Source organism: Argopecten irradians, unplaced genomic scaffold (assembly GCF_041381155.1).
Source record: "Argopecten irradians isolate NY unplaced genomic scaffold, Ai_NY scaffold_0157, whole genome shotgun sequence".
NCBI classification, from domain to species: Eukaryota; Metazoa; Mollusca; class Bivalvia; order Pectinida; family Pectinidae; genus Argopecten; species Argopecten irradians.
In genome coordinates this window covers 9,125-32,978 of record NW_027187624.1, presented here as the reverse complement: position 1 = coordinate 32,978, position 23,854 = coordinate 9,125, and the positions used below count along the sequence as shown (strand labels likewise).

The window sequence follows — 23,854 nt, the reverse complement described above, 5'->3', positions numbered from 1 at the left end:
TACCTGCCTCTCTTCGGTCGGTTAGCCATTTCATTAAGTTTTTGTCTATATCTTCATAATGAACATGCCTTCCACCTCCCCTTGCAACGCTTAGATCTTTTAGTCAGAGTTTTTAAATTATCTTTTTTTGGCACCAGTCCCGCACTCGTTTCCTGTCAACGTGAAACACCTTCGCGGCAGCATGTTTACCTTTCTCCTCCGCGAAACCGACTACCTTTAGTTTAAAGGCAACGTCATAATTTCGCTTAAAATTAGCTCCCGACATGCTGATTACAAGGTAGGGATGTGTTTGGAATTAAACTGACTAATGCTAGATTTTATTTCACAATTTTTGTGACGTAATGCAAGTGGTGAGAGAACACGTTTGACATGACCTAATTACCCGAGTACTGCAGACGTCTAGCCAGAAATTGACACGATTCACACACAAGAACAGGTTACCGGAGTGCAAATGACATTAAATGTTCATGCTAACATCGAGGCCATGTAATGTCTTTGTTTGTTTGTTTAACAATGTTTCAAATATGACCCTACAACATTGATGGCTGTGTGTGAAATGGTATGTGACCTGACGAAACTTCTGAGTCGGAAATTTTGTGTTCTATTAAACGCCCCCTCTTTGAAAAATTTCACGCCCCCGGGGCGTTTATTGGAATGAATACGGTATTCCGCTTTACCAGAGATTTGAATATAATTGATTTAAATATCTGGCTTTACCAAGCAATCTTTTTACTAAAGCCGAATTGAATTTACAGGGTTTAACTCATTAAATTTATATGCGTCATATTTTCTCATTCTCATGAATCAAGAACAGCTTTTACAATATGTCATTAATCACCAAAATTTACGAACGCTTTGATCATTACTTACAGAAATTTCAATGCATAGGTTTTAATTTTACAGTTTCTCATAAAAAAAACAACACAGAAATATATATACATGCATGCGATGAGCGTCTCTAATGCAATTATGAGATACTTTTCTATGTTTATTGGTTTGTAGTCAAATATGCCGTACACAGCTTCATGGGCTAACACTATGATAACTCGCCTCCAGCTATAGTGCGTAGACGCACGGCTTGGTCTGTGGTAACCGTTCATCCGTTACGATAACATTAGCTGTGTACGCGATATGGCGAGAACAGCCCTAGTTACTTATCCCAATTATATTTAAATCTCTGGTTATATACATACAATCAAAAAGCAAACATCGACATTGTTCTCGATCATGATCAGTTATGTCAGCCAGATTTAGCGGTGCTACCGGACCGGACCTGACAGTGAAAATATACCCTGGACTGGAAATTTGATTATCTGAAAAGCTTGCTTATATAATTAACTTCTAAACTTCTAATTATAACAGCCCTTGCCGGATGGAAGATTTCTGATAAATACGATATATATGGTCGTCATGCTGGGAAGGGCCCAAAGGGTACAGGCAGATTATGATTATTTGGCCCAGCCCATACAAGGAACACGGAAGTTTAATTTAGTTAATTGAAAAAATACTAATAGCGTAATCATAGTTACATGTATTTGTGGGTAGTTATACACGCGCAATTTCCCGAAGTCGGGGAGCCAGCTGAGGAAGAAGTTGCAAATGGTAAGTTTAGTCCGTCAAAAAATCAGGTTTTTTTTTTAAATACCTTGTTTAAAACAGTATCCAGAATGCATTTTTCCTATTCTTAAAATCCCATGTGTGTGCCTTTAGCCTACTTGGGGGCGGTGATAATACATAGTAATGTCCATTGCATTCACAAACAAATCGTTGTTTTTGTTTAAATCAGCGTCTGTAAAATTGACCGTCGCATCTCTGTATCCAAGCGTGCGCGCGCTAGGGGGCGGGTAACTCTGATTTTATACCTTGCTCATGGTCTTTTGCTCAAGTCCAAAAACGAAGCAATTTTGGTGATGTATTATGTAAAATTGACGGTGAAATATTACACAATGTCATAATATTTTTTGATGGCATAAGATTGATAAATAAATACATTAAATAAAATAAAATAAATAGAAAATTAAATAAATAAATACTTTCTAGTATTTATTTATTTAAAACAAAATAGATAATGAATTAATAAGTAAATATGAAGTGAAATAAAAAAAAATAAATAAACATTTGTTAAAAAAATAAATTCTGACAACACACAACACAAAAATAAAGAAATCTGTTTTTGTTAACGACATGCACAAACATGCATGTATACAAAATGTTGAGTTTTGAAATTATATATTTTTTAGGCATGAACTTTAATCATAGACTTATTTCATAGGATCAAACCTAACACTATCTGTAATTCCAAGGCTATGGATTGAAATTGAAAATTAGCAATAAAACAAAGCTTTGCCATAATTCTGTTAGTGTAAAGTCATAAGAAATAAAGATACATTTTAACAATAAACTGTTACCACATGGGGTATCAAAAGTTGATGTTAAACCAATCAGGTGGGAGATAAATTGAAATGGTACCAGGCACCATAATGTATTTAATTTCATTCATTACATTCATATTTTTATTTTCATTTAGCACAAACGAAAGAAGTACACCCCAACCCAACTTTCTTCAGCCATAGCTGCTGGTTAAAAAACAGCATCTTTGCCCATCTCAGGCAAGCTGAGGAATATAGTGTACCAAGACATACGGTAGTAGATCATGTCAGTGGTCGATATTAATCGATCTACATGTGGACCTAACAGGATGCTTACTGTCCCAGAAGAGGAAGCTTTGGCAGAGTACCTAAAGTACATAGCATTGCGAGGGTTTCCTTTAAATAGGCAGCATCTGAAAGCCTATGTCATGGAAATAATTCGCAGGAAAAATATGGACGACACATGCCTCATTTTATTATGGAAAAGGGGTCCCTCCGACAAAATGGTGCCGGTCTTTCATAGCCAGACACAAGGACCTAAGAGAAAAAAAACACCCCAGACACGAGACAGAGGGCGGACCAGAATGTCTAACCAAAACCGTCATGGACAACTTTTTTAAAACATATATGGTAACTAATTTACATTGTAGTATATATTTTGTTTGAGTCTCATGTACAATTATTAAATTTTACATTATCTCCAAGATTGAAAATTGATTATGGCATTATTATACTTATTATATAATATCACAGTTTCTAAAAACAATAACGATGCTTGTATTGTTAAAACAAAATAATTTATTAACTTCAGAAGAAACAGTAGACAGATTAAACTTAAGAGATCGGCCAGAACAGATATTCAATTGTGAACGAAACTGGCTTCGTCCAGAAACAGGGCAGCGAAGGGAGGAAGGCCATTGGCATTAGAGGTGTACAATGCCAATACAGCAGCAGGTATGTTGTATTCAAATATAATTCTGTGGAAAATGCATTCAAGAGAAAACAGTCATTAATAATTTGAATATGAAAACATTAAAACTGTCTCCTTGTAATTTTGATGAAAAATTATTTTTGTTCTTAAATAAAAAAAATGTCATTTTTTACAGCTTCACACCTTTGACCATGTGACCGCACAAATTGTTGTCAGTGGTGATGGTAAGGTATTACCTAACCTTCATCATATCTACCAGAAGGCCCTTCCCCACCCGCCCCTATCGAGAGGATGTACCTAGAACGTGGCTTTTTGGTGTCTCAGAATCTGGTAAGAAAAAAACATTAAATTCGCAAGAAATTAAAAAATATACCAGTTTCTAATCTCAGTCGATCACATCTTTGCCCAAAGAAATAAAATAGCAATCACTAGACAAATGATTTCACTACAATAAATGTACATGTCTTTCAAAATAAATTGTCCTTCTGTAGTATTATAAATTATATACATTTATAGAAGAAATTGAAAATCAAATCCATGTTTTTATGTCCTATTAGGATACATGAATGCCGACTTGTTTAAAAAGTTGGTTTAGGAAACATCTTCATCCCAAATTGTGGGCGGGAAAGACCTGTTCTACTTTTGCTGGATAACCACGACTCACACATCACAATAGAGGGATTGAGATGGCAAGAGCAAAACATATGGTCCTGGCTGCTTAAAATCATACATGCACATGTTAATAGATTACAATAAAGTTTAGAGTTGCAACACGAAAACTCAAAAAGCAACATTTAATAGACATAATAAAGTTTAGAGTTGCAACCACGAAAACAAAAAAAGTAATCAATTAATAGACATATACAGTATACTGATACAACCACAAAAATATGACTATTTATGTTTATCATTGGTATTTGTCATTATAACTGTTTTTATTATCATTACTAATCCATAACAGCATAGAGATGCTGGGCATTTCCCGGCCCATACCACACAACTAGCTACAAACCCCTAGACGTTAGCATTTTCGGACCATTAAAAGACAAAATTGAAGTCTTTGGCCACTTCACTTTCATTAGCAAACACCAATATGATGGTCAGTAAGGCCAGTTTACCACCTTTGTTATCGTATGGAATTGACCAGACTTACCACCTTTGTTATCGTATGGAATTGACCAGACTTGCTCTCCTGTCCTTGTGAAAGCTGCATTCAGGTATGTATATACAGTTATCCTTGTTCCCCAGTAGTTTACGTGTACATGTATGTGTTCCAGTAGAGGAATTTGTTATACGTTATGTAAATACTTAATTTAATATATTATTTATGCAATACATCAATAACCAATTACCAATTAGTTTTAATGTACATGTATTGCATTTCTTTTATATAGAAAATCTGGTTTAATTCCTTGCAATCCGAGTGTTATTGACAAGACAATGCTGCTACCAGAAGATTTTCAAAGAAAAGAGAAAGGTAAGTGAAATTTAATAACTTACTTGCAAATCAAAGATTTAATGTAACAAGTTTTGATAAATTTTAAATCAGTTTGAATTGATCATTTACATTTTTAATTTTCTCAGTAGCATTATGTATCATTTGGGGTTCTGATTGGTAAATTCCTTGTTACAGAACCAGCATCGGAAACTCCAGTCCCTGAAAGACAATCAGATGAGCACAATGAAGGTATATATATACTAGGACCTTAAACTTATTTCACATTTAGGTCATGGTTGTATGAAACTTATGAAAAAATTTAATGCATTCATTTTCACTGAATTATTTGTTACAATTTCTAAATCATCATGTAAACATCATGTAATGTTACATAATATAAACTAATTGGTTCCACTTTTGTGAAGTGTATACACTGATTCCAAAAATACATGTACATCCATATGTCTGTAAAGAGCATATCGGACTATATTCATTTTTATCTTATTGTAGAGGAAAATGCTGTGAGCCAGGCTTCAATTCAAGACGTCCCTACTGATCCACATGAAAGTAAGTCACAATACTCAATGCAACAACTTTTGAAAGTTTAAGGAATATGTGTCATTCAGACTTTCATTATTATTCCATCATCACCTCTGTTTTAATTCCAGAACAGCCATCAACATGCAGCCAATGTGGATCTTCCACCAGACCACATCCCATAGAGGCGGTGAGGAATCTTCCACCCATTCTACAATCCATTTTTCTTACCCCCTCCTTGCCAAAAGCTGACCAGAAGAAGAAGAGGAGGGTGGTATTGGATGCGCGTGTCATCACTGGTGACAACATGCTCAATCAGTTAAAAAAAAAGAAAAGGAGGAGAAGGATAAAAAGAAGAGATAGAAAGAAGAAAGAGAGAGAGAGAGGAAAAGAGAAATAAAAAAAGTTCAAAGAGTGTATGTGGTAAGAAAAAGAAAGTTAGGCATGAAGGGAGTGATGATGAGGAGGAGGAGAATGTTGTGTGTGGTGTGTGTGCATTGAGAGATCCAGATGATGAAGAGGTCTCTACATCATGGATCATGTGTGATGTTTGTGATGTGTGGTACCACACTGTGTGTGTAGAGTGTAATGAGGAGGAAGAGAATTTCATTTGTAATGCATGTTAAATCTGGAATTTATTAGCAGCTAAGTGTGTATACATAAATACAGATGTCAACATATAATGTACTTGTTGAAAAAATAAAACTAAGCAACAAACTTTAGCTTCCTACACTAGGAACAATGTACATCTGTATACCTGTATCTGTAGCCAACAAATTTAATGGATTAATTTATTTCAGTAAATTATTTTTTATGACTGTCTCTGAATCAAATATTGTGTATAAATGTCGCTATTGTTTCAATGATTTTGAATATCAAATACATGCATTATTTTAATCACCTATCTTAGCAAATATTTGATGATGTTTGATTTAGTATTTCCTAATAGAAAAACTTTTGTGTAAATGCCATGTAAAGAAAAGTGAAAAAATGATAATAACACATTGATCACAAATCACAAAAGTTTTTTTGTTGTTCCTTAATATACCTGGTAAACCCTAATCCCTCTCTAATCAAGCTCTTTTGATCGATTGAATGATGCATCCTTGTTCCGGTTATAATCGATCCGTGATCAAACGCAATCTGTAGTCCGCTTTTTTTTGCTGAAATGCTCGAACGTCGTTGAAGACACCCCAAAGGAGCATGGGATGGATTTCGCCGAGAGGACGCAGGCCCGTACGTGTTGACGGAGAAGACAACAGCTTTTGTTTTGTAATGTAACCATGGGATATCAAAGTTATTTGTTGTGAGAAGTTATACAACACTATCTGTTTTTAGATTATATATTTTGATCGAGCTTACTTGCGTATGCTTCGTAAAATTCTACTAAGTTGAAAAATCACGATAACTGGTACAGTCGATGTCGGGAACAGGTCCGATTTAATCAAGGACGTATATGAGAAATCCTTGGATTTAATGCATGCATTGTCTGCCAATATTTTGTATGATTCAACTCAAATATAAAAAATGAATGTTATTTCCGAAACTTCTTGGACTAAAGATAGTTCATGCGAATTTTAAGTCTTCAAAGATCGCTACTTTTTTAATAAATAAAAGAACAACGAAAAAATCACGATAACTGGTCGCGACGCGGTCATCGACTTACAAACGTGTTTACGGCAAATGACGTCGTGTATTTTCCCTCGTAAACATGTCCGTTAGAGTTGTTTATTTGACTGCGGACCACTTCCGGTTCGTTTGTACGATATTGTATAGTATTTGTATTGGGGAAAAATGTAAAGCATACGGTGAAATTATAGAAATATTTCAAGGATTGTATTGTATAAATATTGAGATTTTAGATTGTAGTATGAATATTTTCGTTGTTATTACGCGACGCAGCAAATTGTACAGACAGTTGGAGCCAGGTCTAGACACGGGTCAAGCAGGACAATTCGTACTGAAAGGTAAACTTTTTACCGGTAGATTTTTCATTAGGGATTTTATTTATAACCGTTACAATGGTCCTGAATTGGATATTGTACGGAAAATAGAGATAGTTTAGCATAGTATTATTTTAGATAAATATCTTTTTATACGGATTTAGTCACGTAATGTGAACAGTCCGTCAAATAATCGTCAAAGTGTTTTCATTTTACTGATATATAAATAATCATATTTATAACCTGTGTCGGATCTTGAATAAGATTGTTACAGGAAAACATTTGTAGTGCATTAGGGCTTAGTATAAATAATTCTTTATAACCTGAGTCGACCGTGAATTCGGTGAGCAGGAAAACTTTCAACGCATAGGGTTTTGTATAAATAAATGTAAGCGTTAAGCTATTTATTTTGCTGTTAACGATAAATTGTTGCTTTTATCTTATTTGTTATCTATAGCTAGCTAATGTAATTAGTCAGACCTCCTGTAATATTATAAATTACGGGCCAACTCATAATTTTGGTGATACATCTTGACTTGCTGAAACTATTACGCTACTATATTGTTTGTTTTATTCAGCGGTTAAACGATTTATTAATTGTATTGTTCACCATTTCTGTAATATATAATTCATATGTAATAAAATATGATGCATCTTATATACGTTGTTTAGTTAAAACCTAACGCCAAAGTATCGTGGAGGCACGAAACGAATATTTTATAACATATCGTAAAACTATTTATTTTTAAGGAATTTTAAATTACTATCTCAGTGATAGTTTACTTGTGCGAGAATTTCCCATGAATGTTTAACTGTTATCGAAACAATTTTGTAAATGTATGCATTCGAAATACGCTAGACTTAATTGCAAACGAAAATAATTCGATGTACTTTAATAATATATGTGTATATAGATTACTTGTACAACATCAATTTTATAACAGAAGAGAAGCGGGGAGCCAGGGACCTACTAGCTCATCTTTTCCGATTCATGTACATTTACCTGCTCTATTCCTGCATCGACATCATAAAAATAAAGACTTCAAACTGATACATGTAATCATGAAAAAGTATATTGTACAAAATAATTTAACCAATTCACCCTCTTCAATTACGGGAAAGTTTCATAAAAAAATAAATTCTATCAAAATCAAGATAATCCCAGATGAGAACCCAGGAGAGAAAACGGAATCATTGCTTAAGACACCAAATTAAACAAAAAGAAACAATAATTGTTTCCCCGTGAACACGAATAAATTTTCACCTGATTCGATAAAATGATAATTTCAAAATAAAGTCAACACATTTTAACCTGCTTTTTCTTTGTGATTTATTCTGACGATGTCATCTGTAGAAGATACTGAAATGGAATAAAAAATTATCTCATTTCCATATCCTCATCAATATTATACAGCATCAGTAGTCTTCAAGAAAGAGTACTTACGGATTATCATATTATTATCTGTAACTGTCCAATATGTTACCTTTTACTGTCTTATATGTGACTCTAATATAACTTTATAAGACAGTAAAAGGTACAATGTAGCATATGGGAGAGTTACACAACACGGTGAGTACATATCTCCAGGCATAATCCCATAATAATGTCAACACACAACCTGCCGGAATATTCCATTATTTTTTAATCCAAATAAAGAAAAAATTCCCACACAATGAATATGAAGGGAATTTAATTCTCTATTGATGCAGAATTAAACACATTCACAGAATTTCTGTATATATCCCAGATAGAATTTATCTACAGCATTACCGGTAACTCAAATTTCCACATTTTAAAAACCTGGTTTTTTTTTTAATTAAATTAATTTTTAATTAAATCTTTTGATTTTAATTATCCAAATCATTTACACTGTAGTTTTACACTTATTTTGATATTTTTTCAACAATATTTGAGAATTTTATCTCAATCCCATTGGCTTGTTGAATGAAATTCCACATGGTATAAATTAATCCACAGTCCCTAGAGAGGTCGAAATTTCAAATCCCCTGAATTCAATGAAAGATCTGGGGGCATCGACTGATTTGAACTGGCCTGGAAATCACTTTTCTATGTGATCATTTTAGCAAGACGCTTTCAAACAAACGCCTCAATTGCAAGTCTAGTTTTAAACGTCACATCAGACATTGGAAAGGAATGTCACTTTAGTAAAATCCACCTTAATGTAGCGCTTAGATTGAGAAAATTATATCCCTCCGTCACTGCCGGTGGATACGATGAAAATTTTACAGATAGTTGTCCATCCCAAAAGCATGCTTCATGCATTCCGTTCATGAATGCTATTCATCACATATAACACAGGCAAAGGTAATTCTATGTTGCAATTTTTTTTTCCACTCAGAGTTGAGAATATTAAATTTTTTGAGCATTTTCTTTTATTCTTTTCATTTTCATAAAAATACCGATTCATGCAATATACATACATACATACATACATACATACATACATACATACATACATACATACATACATACATACATACATACATACATACATACATACATACATGCATACATACATACATACATACATACATACATACATACATACATACATACATACATACATACATACATACATACATACATATTGTACACATTTATTATCTACATCTAAATACTCTATTAACATGTACATGTATGTAACATTTGAACATAATCACTCATTTATCAAATAATATAATTAATTAGTTTAAATTTGCTCACTTGTTGCAATTGTCTATATTGGAATTGTCATGGTTGAATGCACATTGGTAGAGTTACCTTAGCTCATAGACAAAGGCAAAAAACTGGCTTATATTAGAAATAAAAGAGTACTTTATTAACACAAAGACTTGCTATGTTTTAAGTTAGAGATAAGCCTCAAACTGTACAATTTACTGCATACTTCTATCCTCTCACAAAGGAAAAGTGTGGCCAATAAATGTTTTGTTACCACAGTTGACTCCACAATAACCCCCTTTCATGGCCAATCAGGATTACTTGACCATGAAAGGGGCTGAATCCCCCATTCATGGCCAATCAGGAATATTACATGACCATGAAAGGGGCTGGACATGTGTGCAGTTAACCATGAGAGGGGAGATAATCATTACTCACCTTATTCTAATGATTCGATTGCTCAATAGACCAACCTTACCAATGCTGACAAATATTTTTAAAATACAATGCAATCAGAAAATCACATTTATCTAAATGTACATCAAAAAGCTTCATTAATCATTATTTCAATTAATTATTGTATGATAGCAACTTCGTGTTGTAAGGAAAAGTTTTCACTCCTCATGAACCTTTATATCAACAAAAATGCCTTAGTATTAATATATATGCATTTTATCAATTGAAAGCACAGATGGAATTAATTTCAAATAAAATTTACTTATATTTAAAGTTTCCTACAATTTCTTTTTTCATTTCCTTTTTTTCTTGCAGTCGCTGAGCAGAGCTTGATAATAATCCAATTGTTTCGTACTGTACATATATCCTAAAAACATTTTGATGCAGCATTTCAAAGTTTTTTTCTCTATAGTATACACATGGCAAAACTCATTGTGCTCCTTACGATGGACAATGACAAACTGATGTATTAACATTGAGCAAAGAACCTCTAATACTGAAAAGTGTTCACAGACATAATAGGTACAGGTATTTCATACAGAGAACAATAGGAGAGCGGGGGTATAGGAATGGAAAGGTGTATATTTTTTCAATCAACGTGTCTTTTTTTCGAAGTTAAGAAGCATGCAGTGAGTAAGTCTGTTATTGCATGATTTCTCGTCACTCGGGACTTATTACCCCCTCGCTTCGCTCGGGTGTAATAAATCCTTTATTACTCGAAAGCCATACAATAACCTTTACATGTTGGATAGAGAACAGATTTCAGTTCGATACAGTTCTCTATCCCACATATTGTACAGTTTTCGGCTTATCTCCATAACATATTTACGGATGCAATACTGACTGGTCTTATACAATACACTCATCTCGCCTGAGGCTGTATTACATAACTACTCATGCAATAAAGCCTCGTGACGTCATGGCGTCAACACGACTTTCTCAGTAAAATTTTAGCATTTTTCAGGAACTAGACTGGTTTTACTATAAAAGATGAAAACAACAGGATTTGTGTTGAAATATGATTTTGCAAGTATGGAGAATTGACTTGCAGTCGCGGTTTTCTTCGAACTCATTTCAAAATGGCGGGATATTATTGTTGCAAAATTGTTATCATTTAAAATCACTTATCACATGAATATTTAAGTACTAACTTGAATATATTTTTATGTTATGGAGATATTGACACAAAAATCTGAGTGTACTCAAAATAAACCGCGAAGCGGTTTATGATGAAAGTATATTCAAATCTTTTTTTAAGATTTACATAACATAAAAATATTTTCAAATTAATCCACGCAATTCAATTCACTATAGATAATTTATTCAAAATTCCCTTTTTGGGGCTCTTTCGTCTATGAAATCATTACGTCCTTATCTCCGCCAATCAGAAGCGACGTTACAAACAGCAACGCCATTTTTTTCCTTTACGGAATGATAAAGTAAATTTTTAAGCCATTGAAAATGCTCGTTTCAAGCAAAATTGAATTATTTACAAATATGGTATATGTATATATGGCAGCACCCTCGGAATGCAACGTAGTGTAGGCTGATGACATTGGTAAATGACGATGATATGGCAGACACGATGTTATGAACTACATTTAGGTTAGCTTTGTTGTTAACTGTGTCATTAACACTAAAATATTTCTGTGGTAAACCAAGCAGTGATATCAATTATGGATTTTCCTGAGGAGGGGGGCATATGGTGATTTATCGCTACAAAAAGAACGATGACAATAAGACGTTACCTTGAAGAACTCAGAGTTTGTGATGACGTCACAGAAGGAATATTGACTCGATGTTTCTAAATTGATATCGCTTTATGTCTCACGTGACCATGTATTATCCAATGACTGGAAAACCTCTAATTTATATAAATATATTTGCGTTAATGGAATCGGTTTATTAGCTGTTGGGTGTAAGTAAAAACACGTAAATGGTCTGGAGTCATTGACAGTTACTGAGTCATTGACAGATACTGAGTCATTGACAGATATTGAGTCACTGACAGATACTGAGTCATTGATAATAACTGAGTCATTGACAATTACTGCGTCATTAACAGACACTGAGTCATTGACAGACACTGAGTCACTGACAAATACTGAATCATTGACAGACACTGAGTCACTGACAGATACTGAATCATTGACAGATACTGAGTCATTGACAGACACTGAGTCACTGACAGATACTGGGTCTATGACAGTTACTGAGTTATTGACAGAGATGAGAATTTTAATGGCATTATACTCTTTTAAGGATTAGTGTATCAGAAGCTTTGTTACCTATTTCATGAGTTATCGTTGTCATGTTGACATCATTGTCCCTCGGAGAGGGTCTTCCAAGTCCTTAAGATAAAAGATAAAAATACATATTGAAGATCGCCACTGAAGGGCAGAGTATAGTAGCATAAGGACTAGGCTATGTTACTTTTAGGTCTGATCTAAGATAACTAAAAATAAACATTCTGCAACACTGTGAGTGTACATTCACATTTTCAGAACACATCCAACACAACATTTTTTGGTAATTTCGCTTTCAAAATTGTGACATTAAAGAAAATTTAATTTGTTGGAAACGATTGCATCTGCTGTGTGCAAATATATCATTGGTAACCGTATTATTCTCTTAAGAAATCTATCGAAAACCATAGATTTTGTTGAAATAAGCTGTAAAATTAATTTATTATTAACATTAGCAACAATACAGACTTCATTACATGGAGAATATTTGCCCCTAATTTTCTATGCATAATTAAATGAAAACATTAAGGAACATTTACTTTAAAATCACGGATAATGCTTTTGAAAATATGACATTAATATGTAGTCCACCGATTGTCTCGGTATGTATATGGATTCACTTAACTCCGCAACCGACGTAATAATACCAATTTTTTTTCAATAATACCAAAATTCGTTACGAGTTCTTTTGTTCTTGTCTGTGTCTAAAAAATCAAAACCAATGCATTGTAAATATTGTGTTCTAAAAATGTTGTTATTTTTGTGCTGAACATTATACATAAATCTTGATTGTTTGGTATTAATGTTTAAGACACAACTACACCTAATAAGTGATAAATAGGTATATAAAAAGTTTAAACAGGGTCTTAAACCTTAAACTCACGGCACTTTAATGTTAAAATCGAGGATTTTGCTAACATGTCTATGACATTACTTTTAAAACATCGTCCATTGCGTCTATGCACGATGCGTTCAAAACTCAGCAATTGGAGGACAATGACAAGGATTACAAGAACGTACAGCAAGCTAGAAAACAGATGAAAAAAACAGGTCAGTATAGCAATGAATAACATAGTTACTCAAATGGTTTACTATCATAAAAACTTTAGCATAGGTACACACCTTAACAGAAACGATTTGTTTTTTAAAAATGTGATTGTAAAATGAGATTTTATAATTTTTCACAGTCCTAAAAATAATTGGTTTACCATAAATACAACACATAGTTCCTAAACAATTTTGAATAGATAAATTTAATGAAATTTTTTATAAGGCATGTCGTCGTCTAATGCTTCCCGCTGTCGGCAGACAACAATTTTGTGAAATGAACCTTCAATGTTAACATAAAGGGAATCTTGCTCTGTGTTGTAACTTCATCTCAGACCATAGGTATACATGTTCTGATGATCTAAGTGTAATTGATTATTTTTCACACATTTGTTTTTATATATCAAGTTTGCAATATCTTTTGGCAAAGATATAGTTAGGTTCTATTTACACATACTTCATGAGTATTAAAAATATGCGAAGGGGGTTATGGTCATCAATTCATAGAGAATCTATATTGAGTGTTCCATTTGATGTCAAGATCTTTGATACTCTTCTGAATTTTTAGGGGAAATTATTTTGGAAGGGTAGTAACCTAAGAGAGTATTCAGGATCGCTTTGGGTAGCGACCAGGTGAGTCGAACTCGGTTCCACCTGTTTCAAAATCATCGGATCTGTCTTCCCGGTGAAATCTGGTAAAGTGGTCATAACGACGGTGGTCGGTGTCAAGTGAACGCTTTTCAGCTGTTTTGTTGTCTGTAAATACCGTCCACAAACGGTATCCGAGATTGCATTTCCCTCTTCAACAGTCTCCCTACCATTCGCATCACAACTGTCAATAGTATTATTGTTTGATTAAGCGTAATAATACAAAATAAAATATCTGAACAATTTAACCATTTAGCGATATCAAAGGGAATAAGATTTTCAATTGGTATATATATCGTTAATTTCCTTTTATAGGTATAAATATAATTTATCACACAACTACATTGGCGTTGTCGGAATACACGGAAAAAATGCACCACATATATTTATACTTTTTCGGTATTCGACACTGATGGAAAACAGTTGTATATTCGATTAAACTACTTCCGAAACGAAACTTGTTTGGAAGACAAGACATATTTTGCAACATTTTTGATGCTTTTAAGCTGAAAAATGTCTTAAATGAATGCTGCAGGATAACAACATACACTATACATTGTCAGTATCTTAAGCTGTATACACGTACCACATAAAGTTTAGCTGTATTCGTTTAGGACTCGTCATGGTCTTGTTTTAAGTCCACATCAACAGCTCATATTTTTTTGACACTGACCATGTATTCTCTATATATGTAATTAACCGTTCATTAGCGTCAGAACGAAAATATGTGACGTACCACGTTAACGAATTTCGTAAAATTTATTTTCCAAAGTTCAGCAAAAAACTGTTCATGTTTTAAAAGAAAATAACTCAAGATCGCTTGATATTTGTCAAAACTCTTCCTTCTTTTGAAAGTTATTTCTAATGGGTAATTTCATTTATTGACAGTTTGGACATTCCCTTCACGTAGTCCGCGAAAATAGAAGAAATACAATCACCTGATCAACACTTTAATAAAACGTATTGATAAAGTACGAAATAGTGATTATTTTTCCTACATACATGGAGACACAGCACGAACATACCGCTGCCTCCAAAAACACACCCAACACATTGTACATACCATCCTTAAATTACGTCAAGTGTTGATAAGACTTATAACAATATACATTTGTAAAACCAAATTATAATATTGTATGAACTGTATTAGGTCATTGTATTATTTTTATATTACCAATTAAATATTGTAACTAGGCATTTATCTAGAAAAAAAATATGCAGATAGCTGTAAAAGCACAAATAACAGTACGGTCTATCTACATGTACCGTAGCATGAGGTGAAAGTTTGCGATGAACATAAATCTTTCATACACACGAACTAGAACACAGACACGCCCGAAAAGGCCCCGCTTAATGTGTCTTACGATTAGAAAAATAGTATCTTGACAATGAAATGTACAGTCGAAGATGACTTGAAAATGACTGATGACATTATAGTAAAACATGGTTACAACGATAACAAATTTGCTTCAAAATGTTATTACGAAATATTTATAAGCTAGTTTTGAAACTTCCATATATTTCTCCATCGCTAAATCCAATATGGCTGCTGAACAACTATTTTGAATCTGGTTAGTCCAAAACGTTACGCACCATGTCTAAATAACATGGGAAATCATCCTACCAAATTTGAGAGCCTCAGTATATTTCCTCTCATCATAATTGTATGAAAATAATAAAATGGATAGACGGACGGACGGACGGACAAACTGATTACTATAGGGCACCCGCATCTTAATATCAAACCTGGTATGTGGCTGACAGAATGTATAGTCTTCCGTTGCCTTGTATGTTCCTTGAGGACAGGGCATGCATCGACCACCTTAGCAACAGAAAATTAGCATTTTCAAAGATAGGATGATGAATCTCTAAACATTGTAGTTTCAGCTCGCGATGATATTAGTACAAGAGGCTGAAATTATAAATAAGCTCTTAAGGGCGAGATTAATTGGCGTTAATTATTACAATACCATTTGATTTTTACACTGTTTCTAAGAAATAATTCTTGAATCCTATACAATATATGAATTGTTATAATTTCACTTTGGAAATGTAATTCAAAGTGTCAAGATAAGCTTGATTAAAGCGATGTTATGCAATGTGATGGCTGTATTAACATTGCTTTAAATAAATAAAAACACCGACCAGCGGTCAGTACCTGACAACTGCCCCACACGGGATTCGAACTCGCGACCCAGAGGTGGATTGCTTGTGAAAATATGTCGGGAGTGGTTAAGATGTCCCAGCTCATCCACACAAGCCCTCCACCTCTTGGTCACGAGTTCGAATCCTATGTGGGGCAGTTGTCTGGTACTGACCGCTGTCGGTGGTTTTACTCAGGTTATTCAGGTTTACTCCACCAATAAACCTGGCACGTCGATTCTTACATTGTACATGACCCTGATCAAACCAAACCAAACGAATTAGATAAATAACTGCATACTTGTTTTAGTGAGTTCCATTCCTGGGGAACAGCTTCCCATTCTTATGCAGAACGCATCGTCTCCAATATATCCTCGGGATATATCACACACACAGTGAACGCGTCCATTTTCAACAATAGAAATTGTTTCTATAAAATAGAAAATGTTAATTTCTTTTAATATCACAAGATTACTATGTAGTTATTGTAATTTAATGTTGTATTATAATGTATTGTTATATTAGTATTCAAATGTGTTTTTTGTGTTTGTTTGTTTGTTTTAAATGTCCTTTTTTTGTAACTTATCAAAATCTTCTCAAAATTAACATTTGTGGGGCATGCGCAGTTGCCGGGTTGGTCTTAAGTCCGGGTTATCCTTTTCTTCGCAACTATCCATGAGTGGTCATACAAGTATAAGCGTTTTCATATGACTATAAACTCGGATAATAATCAGGTAGTCCAGACATTTATATTGATGACACATAAACAAAGCCTTAAACAGTACAGTACATCGTCGGAGGCCCACGGTTGATTGCACTATGCTTCGCTACACTAATCACGGTTGGCTGTACGATTGCACAACGCTACGCTTCACTTATCACAAGTGAAGCGTAACGTAAGTGCAATTTACCGTGGGTTTCCGACGATACCAACAAAATTTACAATGTACATGTATACAATAGTAACTTACAGTTAAATTCTAATTAAACTTATGATTTCATTGATAAGGCCAAACTTTAATACATTGCAAAACAAAAAATAATTAATGTCATGATATAAAACTAAATGTACCAATATGTTATCATTTTAGACACCCCAGTCACACACACAAATTTCATTTAATCCACAAACCTCAAATAAGATGCGTCATTTAATCCACAAACCTGAAATAAAATTCGTCATTTAATCCATAAACCTGAAATAAGATGCGTCATTTAATCCACAAAACTGAAATAAGATGCGTCATTTAATCCACAAACCTAAAATAAGATGCGTCATTTAATCGACAAACCTGGCATAAGATGCGTCATTTACTCCACAAACCTGAAATAAGATGCGTCATTAAATCCACAAAACTCAAATAAGATGCGTCATTTAATCCACAAACCTGAAATAAGATAAGTCATTTAATCCACAAACCTCGAATAAGATTTGTCACTTAATCCACAAACCTGGCATCAGATGCGTCATTTAATCCATAAACCTCAAATAAAATGCGTCGTTTAATCCACAAACGTCAAATAAGATTCGTTATTTAATCCACAAACCTGAAATAAAATAAGTCATTTAACCACACACCTGAAATAAGATGCGTCATTTAATCCACAAACTTGAAATAAGATAAGTCATTTCATCCACAAACAGGGCATTAGATGCGTCATTTAATCCACAAACCTGAAATAAGATAAGTCATTTCATCCACAAACCTGGCATTAGATGCGTCATTTAATCCACAAACCTCAAATTAGATGCGTCATTTAATCCACAAACTGAAATAAGATGCGTCATTTAATCCACAAACGATAAGTCATTTCATCCATAAACCTGGCATTAGATGCGTCATTTAATCCGCAAACCTAAAATAAGATTCGTCATTTAATCCATAAACCTGGCATCAGATGAGTCATTTAATCCAAAAACCTCAAATAAAATGCGTCATTTAATCCACAAAGCTGAAATAAGATAAGTCATTTAATCTGCAAACCTGGCATAAGATACATGTACGTAATTTAATCCACAAACCTGAAATATGATGCGCCTTTTAATCCACAAACCTAAAATAAGATGCGTCATTTAATCGACAAACCTGGCATAAGATGCGTCATTTAATCCACAAACCTGAAATAAGATAAGTCATTTAATCCACAAACCTCGAATAATATTTGTCACTTAATCCACAAACCTGGCATCAGATGCGTCATTTAATCCATAAACCTCAAATAAAATGCGTCGTTTAATCCTTAAACGTCAAATAAGATTCGTTATTTAATCCACAAACCTGAAATAAAATAAGTCATTTAACCACAAACCTGAAATAATATGCGTCATTTAATCCACAAACTTGAAATAAGATAAGTCATTTCATCCACAAACCTGGCATTAGATGCGTCATTTAATCCGCAAACCTAAAATAAGATTCGTCATTTAATCCACAAACCTGGCATCAGATGAGTCATTTAATCCAAAAACCTCAAATAAAATGCGTCATTTAATCCACAAAGCTGAAATAAGATGCGTCATTTAATCCACAAACCTGAAATAAAATTCGTCATTTAATCCGCAAACCTGGCATAAGATACATGTACGTAATTTAATCCACAAACCTGAAATAAGATGCGTCATTTAATCCACAAACCTGAAATAAGATGCGTCATTTAATCCACAAACCTGGCATAAGATGCGTCATTTAATCCACAAACCTGAAATAAGATGCGTCATTAAATCCACAAAACTCAAATAAGATGCGTCATTTAATCCACAAACCTGAAATAAGATAAGTCATTTAATCCACAAATCTGAAATAAGATGCGTCATTTAATCCACAAACCTGAAATAAAATTCGTCATTTAATCCGCAAACCTGGCATAAGATACATGTACGTAATTTAATCCACAAACCTGAAATATGATGCGCCTTTTAATCCACAAACCTAAAATAAGATGCGTCATTTAATCGACAAACCTGGCATAAGATGCGTCATTTACTCCACAAACCTGAAATAAGATGCGTCATTAAATCCACAAAACTCAAATAAGATGCGTCATTTAATCCACAAACCTGAAATAAGATAAGTCATTTAATCCACAAACCTCGAATAAGATTTGTCACTTAATCCACAAACCTGGCATCAGATGCGTCATTTAATCCATAAACCTCAAATAAAATGCGTCGTTTAATCCACAAACGTCAAATAAGATTCGTTATTTAATCCACAAACCTGAAATAAAATAAGTCATTTAACCACAAACCTGAAATAAGATGCGTCATTTAATCCACAAACTTGAAATAAGATAAGTCATTTCATCCACAAACAGGGCATTAGATGCGCCATTTAATCCACAAACCTGAAATAAGATAAGTCATTTCATCCACAAACCTGGCATTAGATGCGTCATTTAATCCACAAACCTCAAATTAGATGCGTCATTTAATCCACAAACTGAAATAAGATGCGTCATTTAATCCACAAACGATAAGTCATTTCATCCACAAACCTGGCATTAGATGCGTCATTTAATCCGCAAACCTAAAATAAGATTCGTCATTTAATCCATAAACCTGGCATCAGATGAGTCATTTAATCCAAAAACCTCAAATAAAATGCGTCATTTAATCCACAAAGCTGAAATAAGATAAGTCATTCAACCACAAACCTGGCATAAGATGCGTCATTTAATCCACAAACCTGAAATAAGATAAGTCATTTAATCCACAAACCTGAAATAAGATGCGTCATTTAATCCACAAACCTGAAATAAGATAAGTCATTTAATCCGCAAACCTGGCATAAGATACATGTACGTAATTTAATCCACAAACCTGAAATACGATGCGCCTTTTAATCCACAAACCTGAAATAAGATGCGTCATTTTATCCACAAACCTAAATAAGATGTCTCAACCACAAACATGGCACAGATACGTAATTAAATCCACAAACCTGAAATAAGATGCGTCATTTACAAATGTAATCCAAAAACCTGGCATAAGACACGTTATCTAATCCACAAACCTGGCATAAGACACGTAGTGTCGATACGTTGACATTTCGGAATGTCCTCTTCAGAACGGACCATTCCAGAGTAGACAGCTTGGTCCTGCTTACTTCCAGGAGGACACAGGTGACAATAGTCGGTTGTTCTGTTTCTCTTGCAAAACGACAGCTCTATGGAATAAAAGTATCCTTTTTTGAAAGGTAAAGATGTGGATAGAATTATGAAAATAAACCTTAAAACTTTTTTTGTTTTCCTTGTCTCGAATGAGATTTAGATACACAACGAGCATATTTTTGTCTAGGGTTATTATTGCACACACGAAAAATAATTGGATTTAATTACATTATTTCTCCGCATTTCTTTCTGTTTTTGTATATTGATTTATCACAAATCGGGAATAAATTCTGCATTCATTAAATGCAAATTACATGTAGTGTGTGTTCATTGGGTAGATTTCTTGCCCAAATGTACATTACGGAATTGAAACAACGGTAACGGTGCACCAAGTTTTTAATTAAATGTCTATCATAGCATTACGAATTCTACAGGAGTATTCTTTGACGATTTGATAACGGAATAATTTGGTTATTCAGCAATATATATTCACCCATATTTCATTTCAAAAGACAAATACCCCTCCCCCATATCTAACATAAAATGACAATCACCTAGACACATATTGATAGACTTTTAATGCAAAAAATTCTTTTTTGAAATATTTTTCTCCGGTAAAATTACTATATCTGAGATCATCATCTGTCAATAGAAGTTACTAAGTATTTAGACCGAGTTGGTTATCTTATCGAAGTATTTGAATAGTGTTTATAAAATTTGGTGAACTTGTGATTTTCAAGACGATTTTCGTTTAATATTTAATCTACATAGAATAAGATTTAAATAAAATACTAAAAAATCTAGGCATTAATTTGTGCAAATACTGCCTTGTCGAAACAGGCAGTCATATCAGAGAGATCACTTTACAACTTAAACAGCGTATTACAAAATGTAGTCTAGACGAAAAACAATAGAGCACAAGAATATATCTATTGTATACGCGTGTCTTGTATATTCACGTCCTTTGAAAACAAAGATATCTACTTTAACTCTACAATTGTGATCTTGTATGTAACATATTCATTATTACTGTAGAGTTGCTTTGGAACGTCAATATACAAAAATTGTACAATGTAAACCACTGGAAAACACGAAGGTCTCATGAATAAGAAACAAAAATAGTTTTTAAATAATGGATCTAGTTTGAAGGTACATGTATATAATTTGTAGTCATTTTAAAAAGAACGTTCTATCATGTCATAATTTACGTACAATAATTAGTTTAAAAGATAGATATGCATAGTGTTTTTGTGTGTGTTTTTTTATGTTTTGATTAGCTTTGGACTGTTCAGCCCATCAACATTTAAACAATCACAAAATAGTTTTTAATAAAAAAAACACTGTTTTTAAAAACACTGGTGCTATTTAACTCTATATTTGTATTTAATACAAATTAATTTACTTTTAGTGTAAAAATTACGTGTATCCAAAAATAAATGCGTAAACAGTGATAGAAACTAACTTTTTCAATAAACTAGTCTAAAGGATTAGTGAGAAATATATTTAGATAGTCCTGTGTCATTGGTACTAGTCCTGAGGCTAAGTCACGAAGTGACGAACTGCGAATCGCAAAGCGCGTTTCAGAAAGTCGTAAACAACACTCGTGATAATGTTTATAACATTGATGTCCATATACCACAGCCCTGTGGCTGGTTCTCCTAATAGAGGAGGGATCTACTACTACTACTACTACTACTATTCATTCAGATGTCATTCTTACGAGAGCATAAGTATTAAATTGATATGATAACTAGTCCACGGGACTATCAGACAGACAGAATTGACTAGTCCTTCAGATTTTTAACTAGTCTCCGACTAACGGACTAGTGTTAGTTTCTATCCCTGGTAAATACAGGGAATCGTTCAGTCTTGTAGGTAACAATATACATGATACCGATCGCCATAACACTGCTTGGCACCATGCCAACATAAGACGGGCGGTGATCATGAGTGTAGAAATGTATGGTGCATGTCAATATATATTCATGGAAAACATCAACATTGATGTCGATCATAGTATTTCATTAGTTTAATGTGCACCACTTAACATCTTCTAATTATATGATATCAGAGATTCTCTGATGATATCATACTCAGCTTTTTACTCGAACTGTGTACGGTGTGCTCAATAACGTTATACACAATGCTTTTTGATAGTATGACGTAACAAAGTTTCCAGTCTGTACAGTCTGTATTTATTTATAGATTGACACAGATATAGTGTTTACATTTTGGTTGACAGCTCACTATTTAAATATGCAAAGGAAATTATCTATTCCCTTCGAAAATATTTTTTTGTTTTATTTCACATGCATATGCAGTGAACATTGTATGCAAATGCTTTTTACTGTCCTCAAATTGTGAAAATAAAAGCAAACATGCTTGTAAGCAATGTTTACCTCTGATCATGACATGTTTCCTTTTCATACTACACAATTAATGTAAAGTAGATAAGTTACGTTATTTCTTGCAGATTACTTACGGAAACCTTTCCGACATTCCACGGGTATGCAGTTGACGGGCTTCCCAGACAATAGATGAGGTACTAGGTAAATCGGTTTTGCTGTTGATATCTGCAAATATATACATGCAGACCTTTTTCAAAATAATCAGCGTCTAATGCATAAACTAAAATTGCTTCACTTTGTATTAAATAATCTTTTGTAATACACACGTTTTGTCTATTGTTAAAAGAATACCCATGTATAAATATGTCAAAATGTTCTAGACATTTACAACAACGAATCTCTTGTACTCACCTGTACAATTGTGACATATATTACGCAGGTGTATTTTGCCAGCGCCATTTTGTATGCATAATGATACTTATACAAAACAAAAAATGCTTTGTTTTCATTTGTGTTTTCAAATTGGCATGTGTTGTGAAGCTATGGTTGATAAACTACAAGATTATTGTTCTAGTTTATTATCATTAATTTCGTATATTTGATAATGCAGACAAGAATATTCCCATAAGTATTTGAAAATGTATTGGGAAAATTCCGTTTGCTGGAAAATAAAGGGGAATTCCCTAAATAATAATGCATATGCAGGTACAAATGATCTAAATGGGTTTTTTTCATAAAATTTCATAAAGTATTTATTCTTATATGTTTGATTTTTTTTTTTTTTTTGACCAAGTTGGCATTATTACGATTTAGATGTCACAACCTTCTAAATATTGCAGACTATATTAACATCTTGTAGATAACGGACGCTAAAGAAAAGAGTTTCCCACCCTCAATACTCAAGGGGATACTATCATTGACGTTATATCCACCACACGACTATCTCATAGTAAATCTGA

The 23,854-nt window shown here is 33.5% G+C and overlaps 1 protein-coding gene and 1 pseudogene across 2 annotated transcripts; one reads left to right on the top strand and one right to left on the bottom strand.

Annotated features, from left to right (window-relative positions):
- Positions 1 to 2,673: 2,673 nt before the first annotated feature.
- Positions 2,674 to 6,180, top strand: LOC138311924 (uncharacterized; annotated as a pseudogene).
- Positions 6,181 to 6,928: 748 nt separating this feature from the next.
- Positions 6,929 to 23,444, bottom strand: LOC138311925 (tumor necrosis factor receptor superfamily member 11B-like). 2 transcript variants are annotated; one of them, XM_069253068.1, is made up of 9 exons: positions 23,307 to 23,444; positions 23,030 to 23,120; positions 20,451 to 20,603; positions 16,739 to 16,867; positions 16,042 to 16,117; positions 14,243 to 14,479; positions 13,535 to 13,626; positions 12,643 to 12,705; positions 6,929 to 8,578 (listed from the first exon to the last, which is right to left on the bottom strand). In XM_069253068.1, the coding sequence occupies exons 1-9, from the start codon at positions 23,352 to 23,354 to the stop codon at positions 8,526 to 8,528; spliced, it is 942 nt and encodes a 313-aa protein (XP_069109169.1). In that variant the 5' UTR covers positions 23,355 to 23,444; the 3' UTR covers positions 6,929 to 8,525. The 2 variants fall into 2 exon arrangements, with proteins under 2 accessions (XP_069109169.1, XP_069109170.1); XM_069253069.1 differs by lacking the exon at positions 14,243 to 14,479.
- Positions 23,445 to 23,854: the final 410 nt, after the last annotated feature.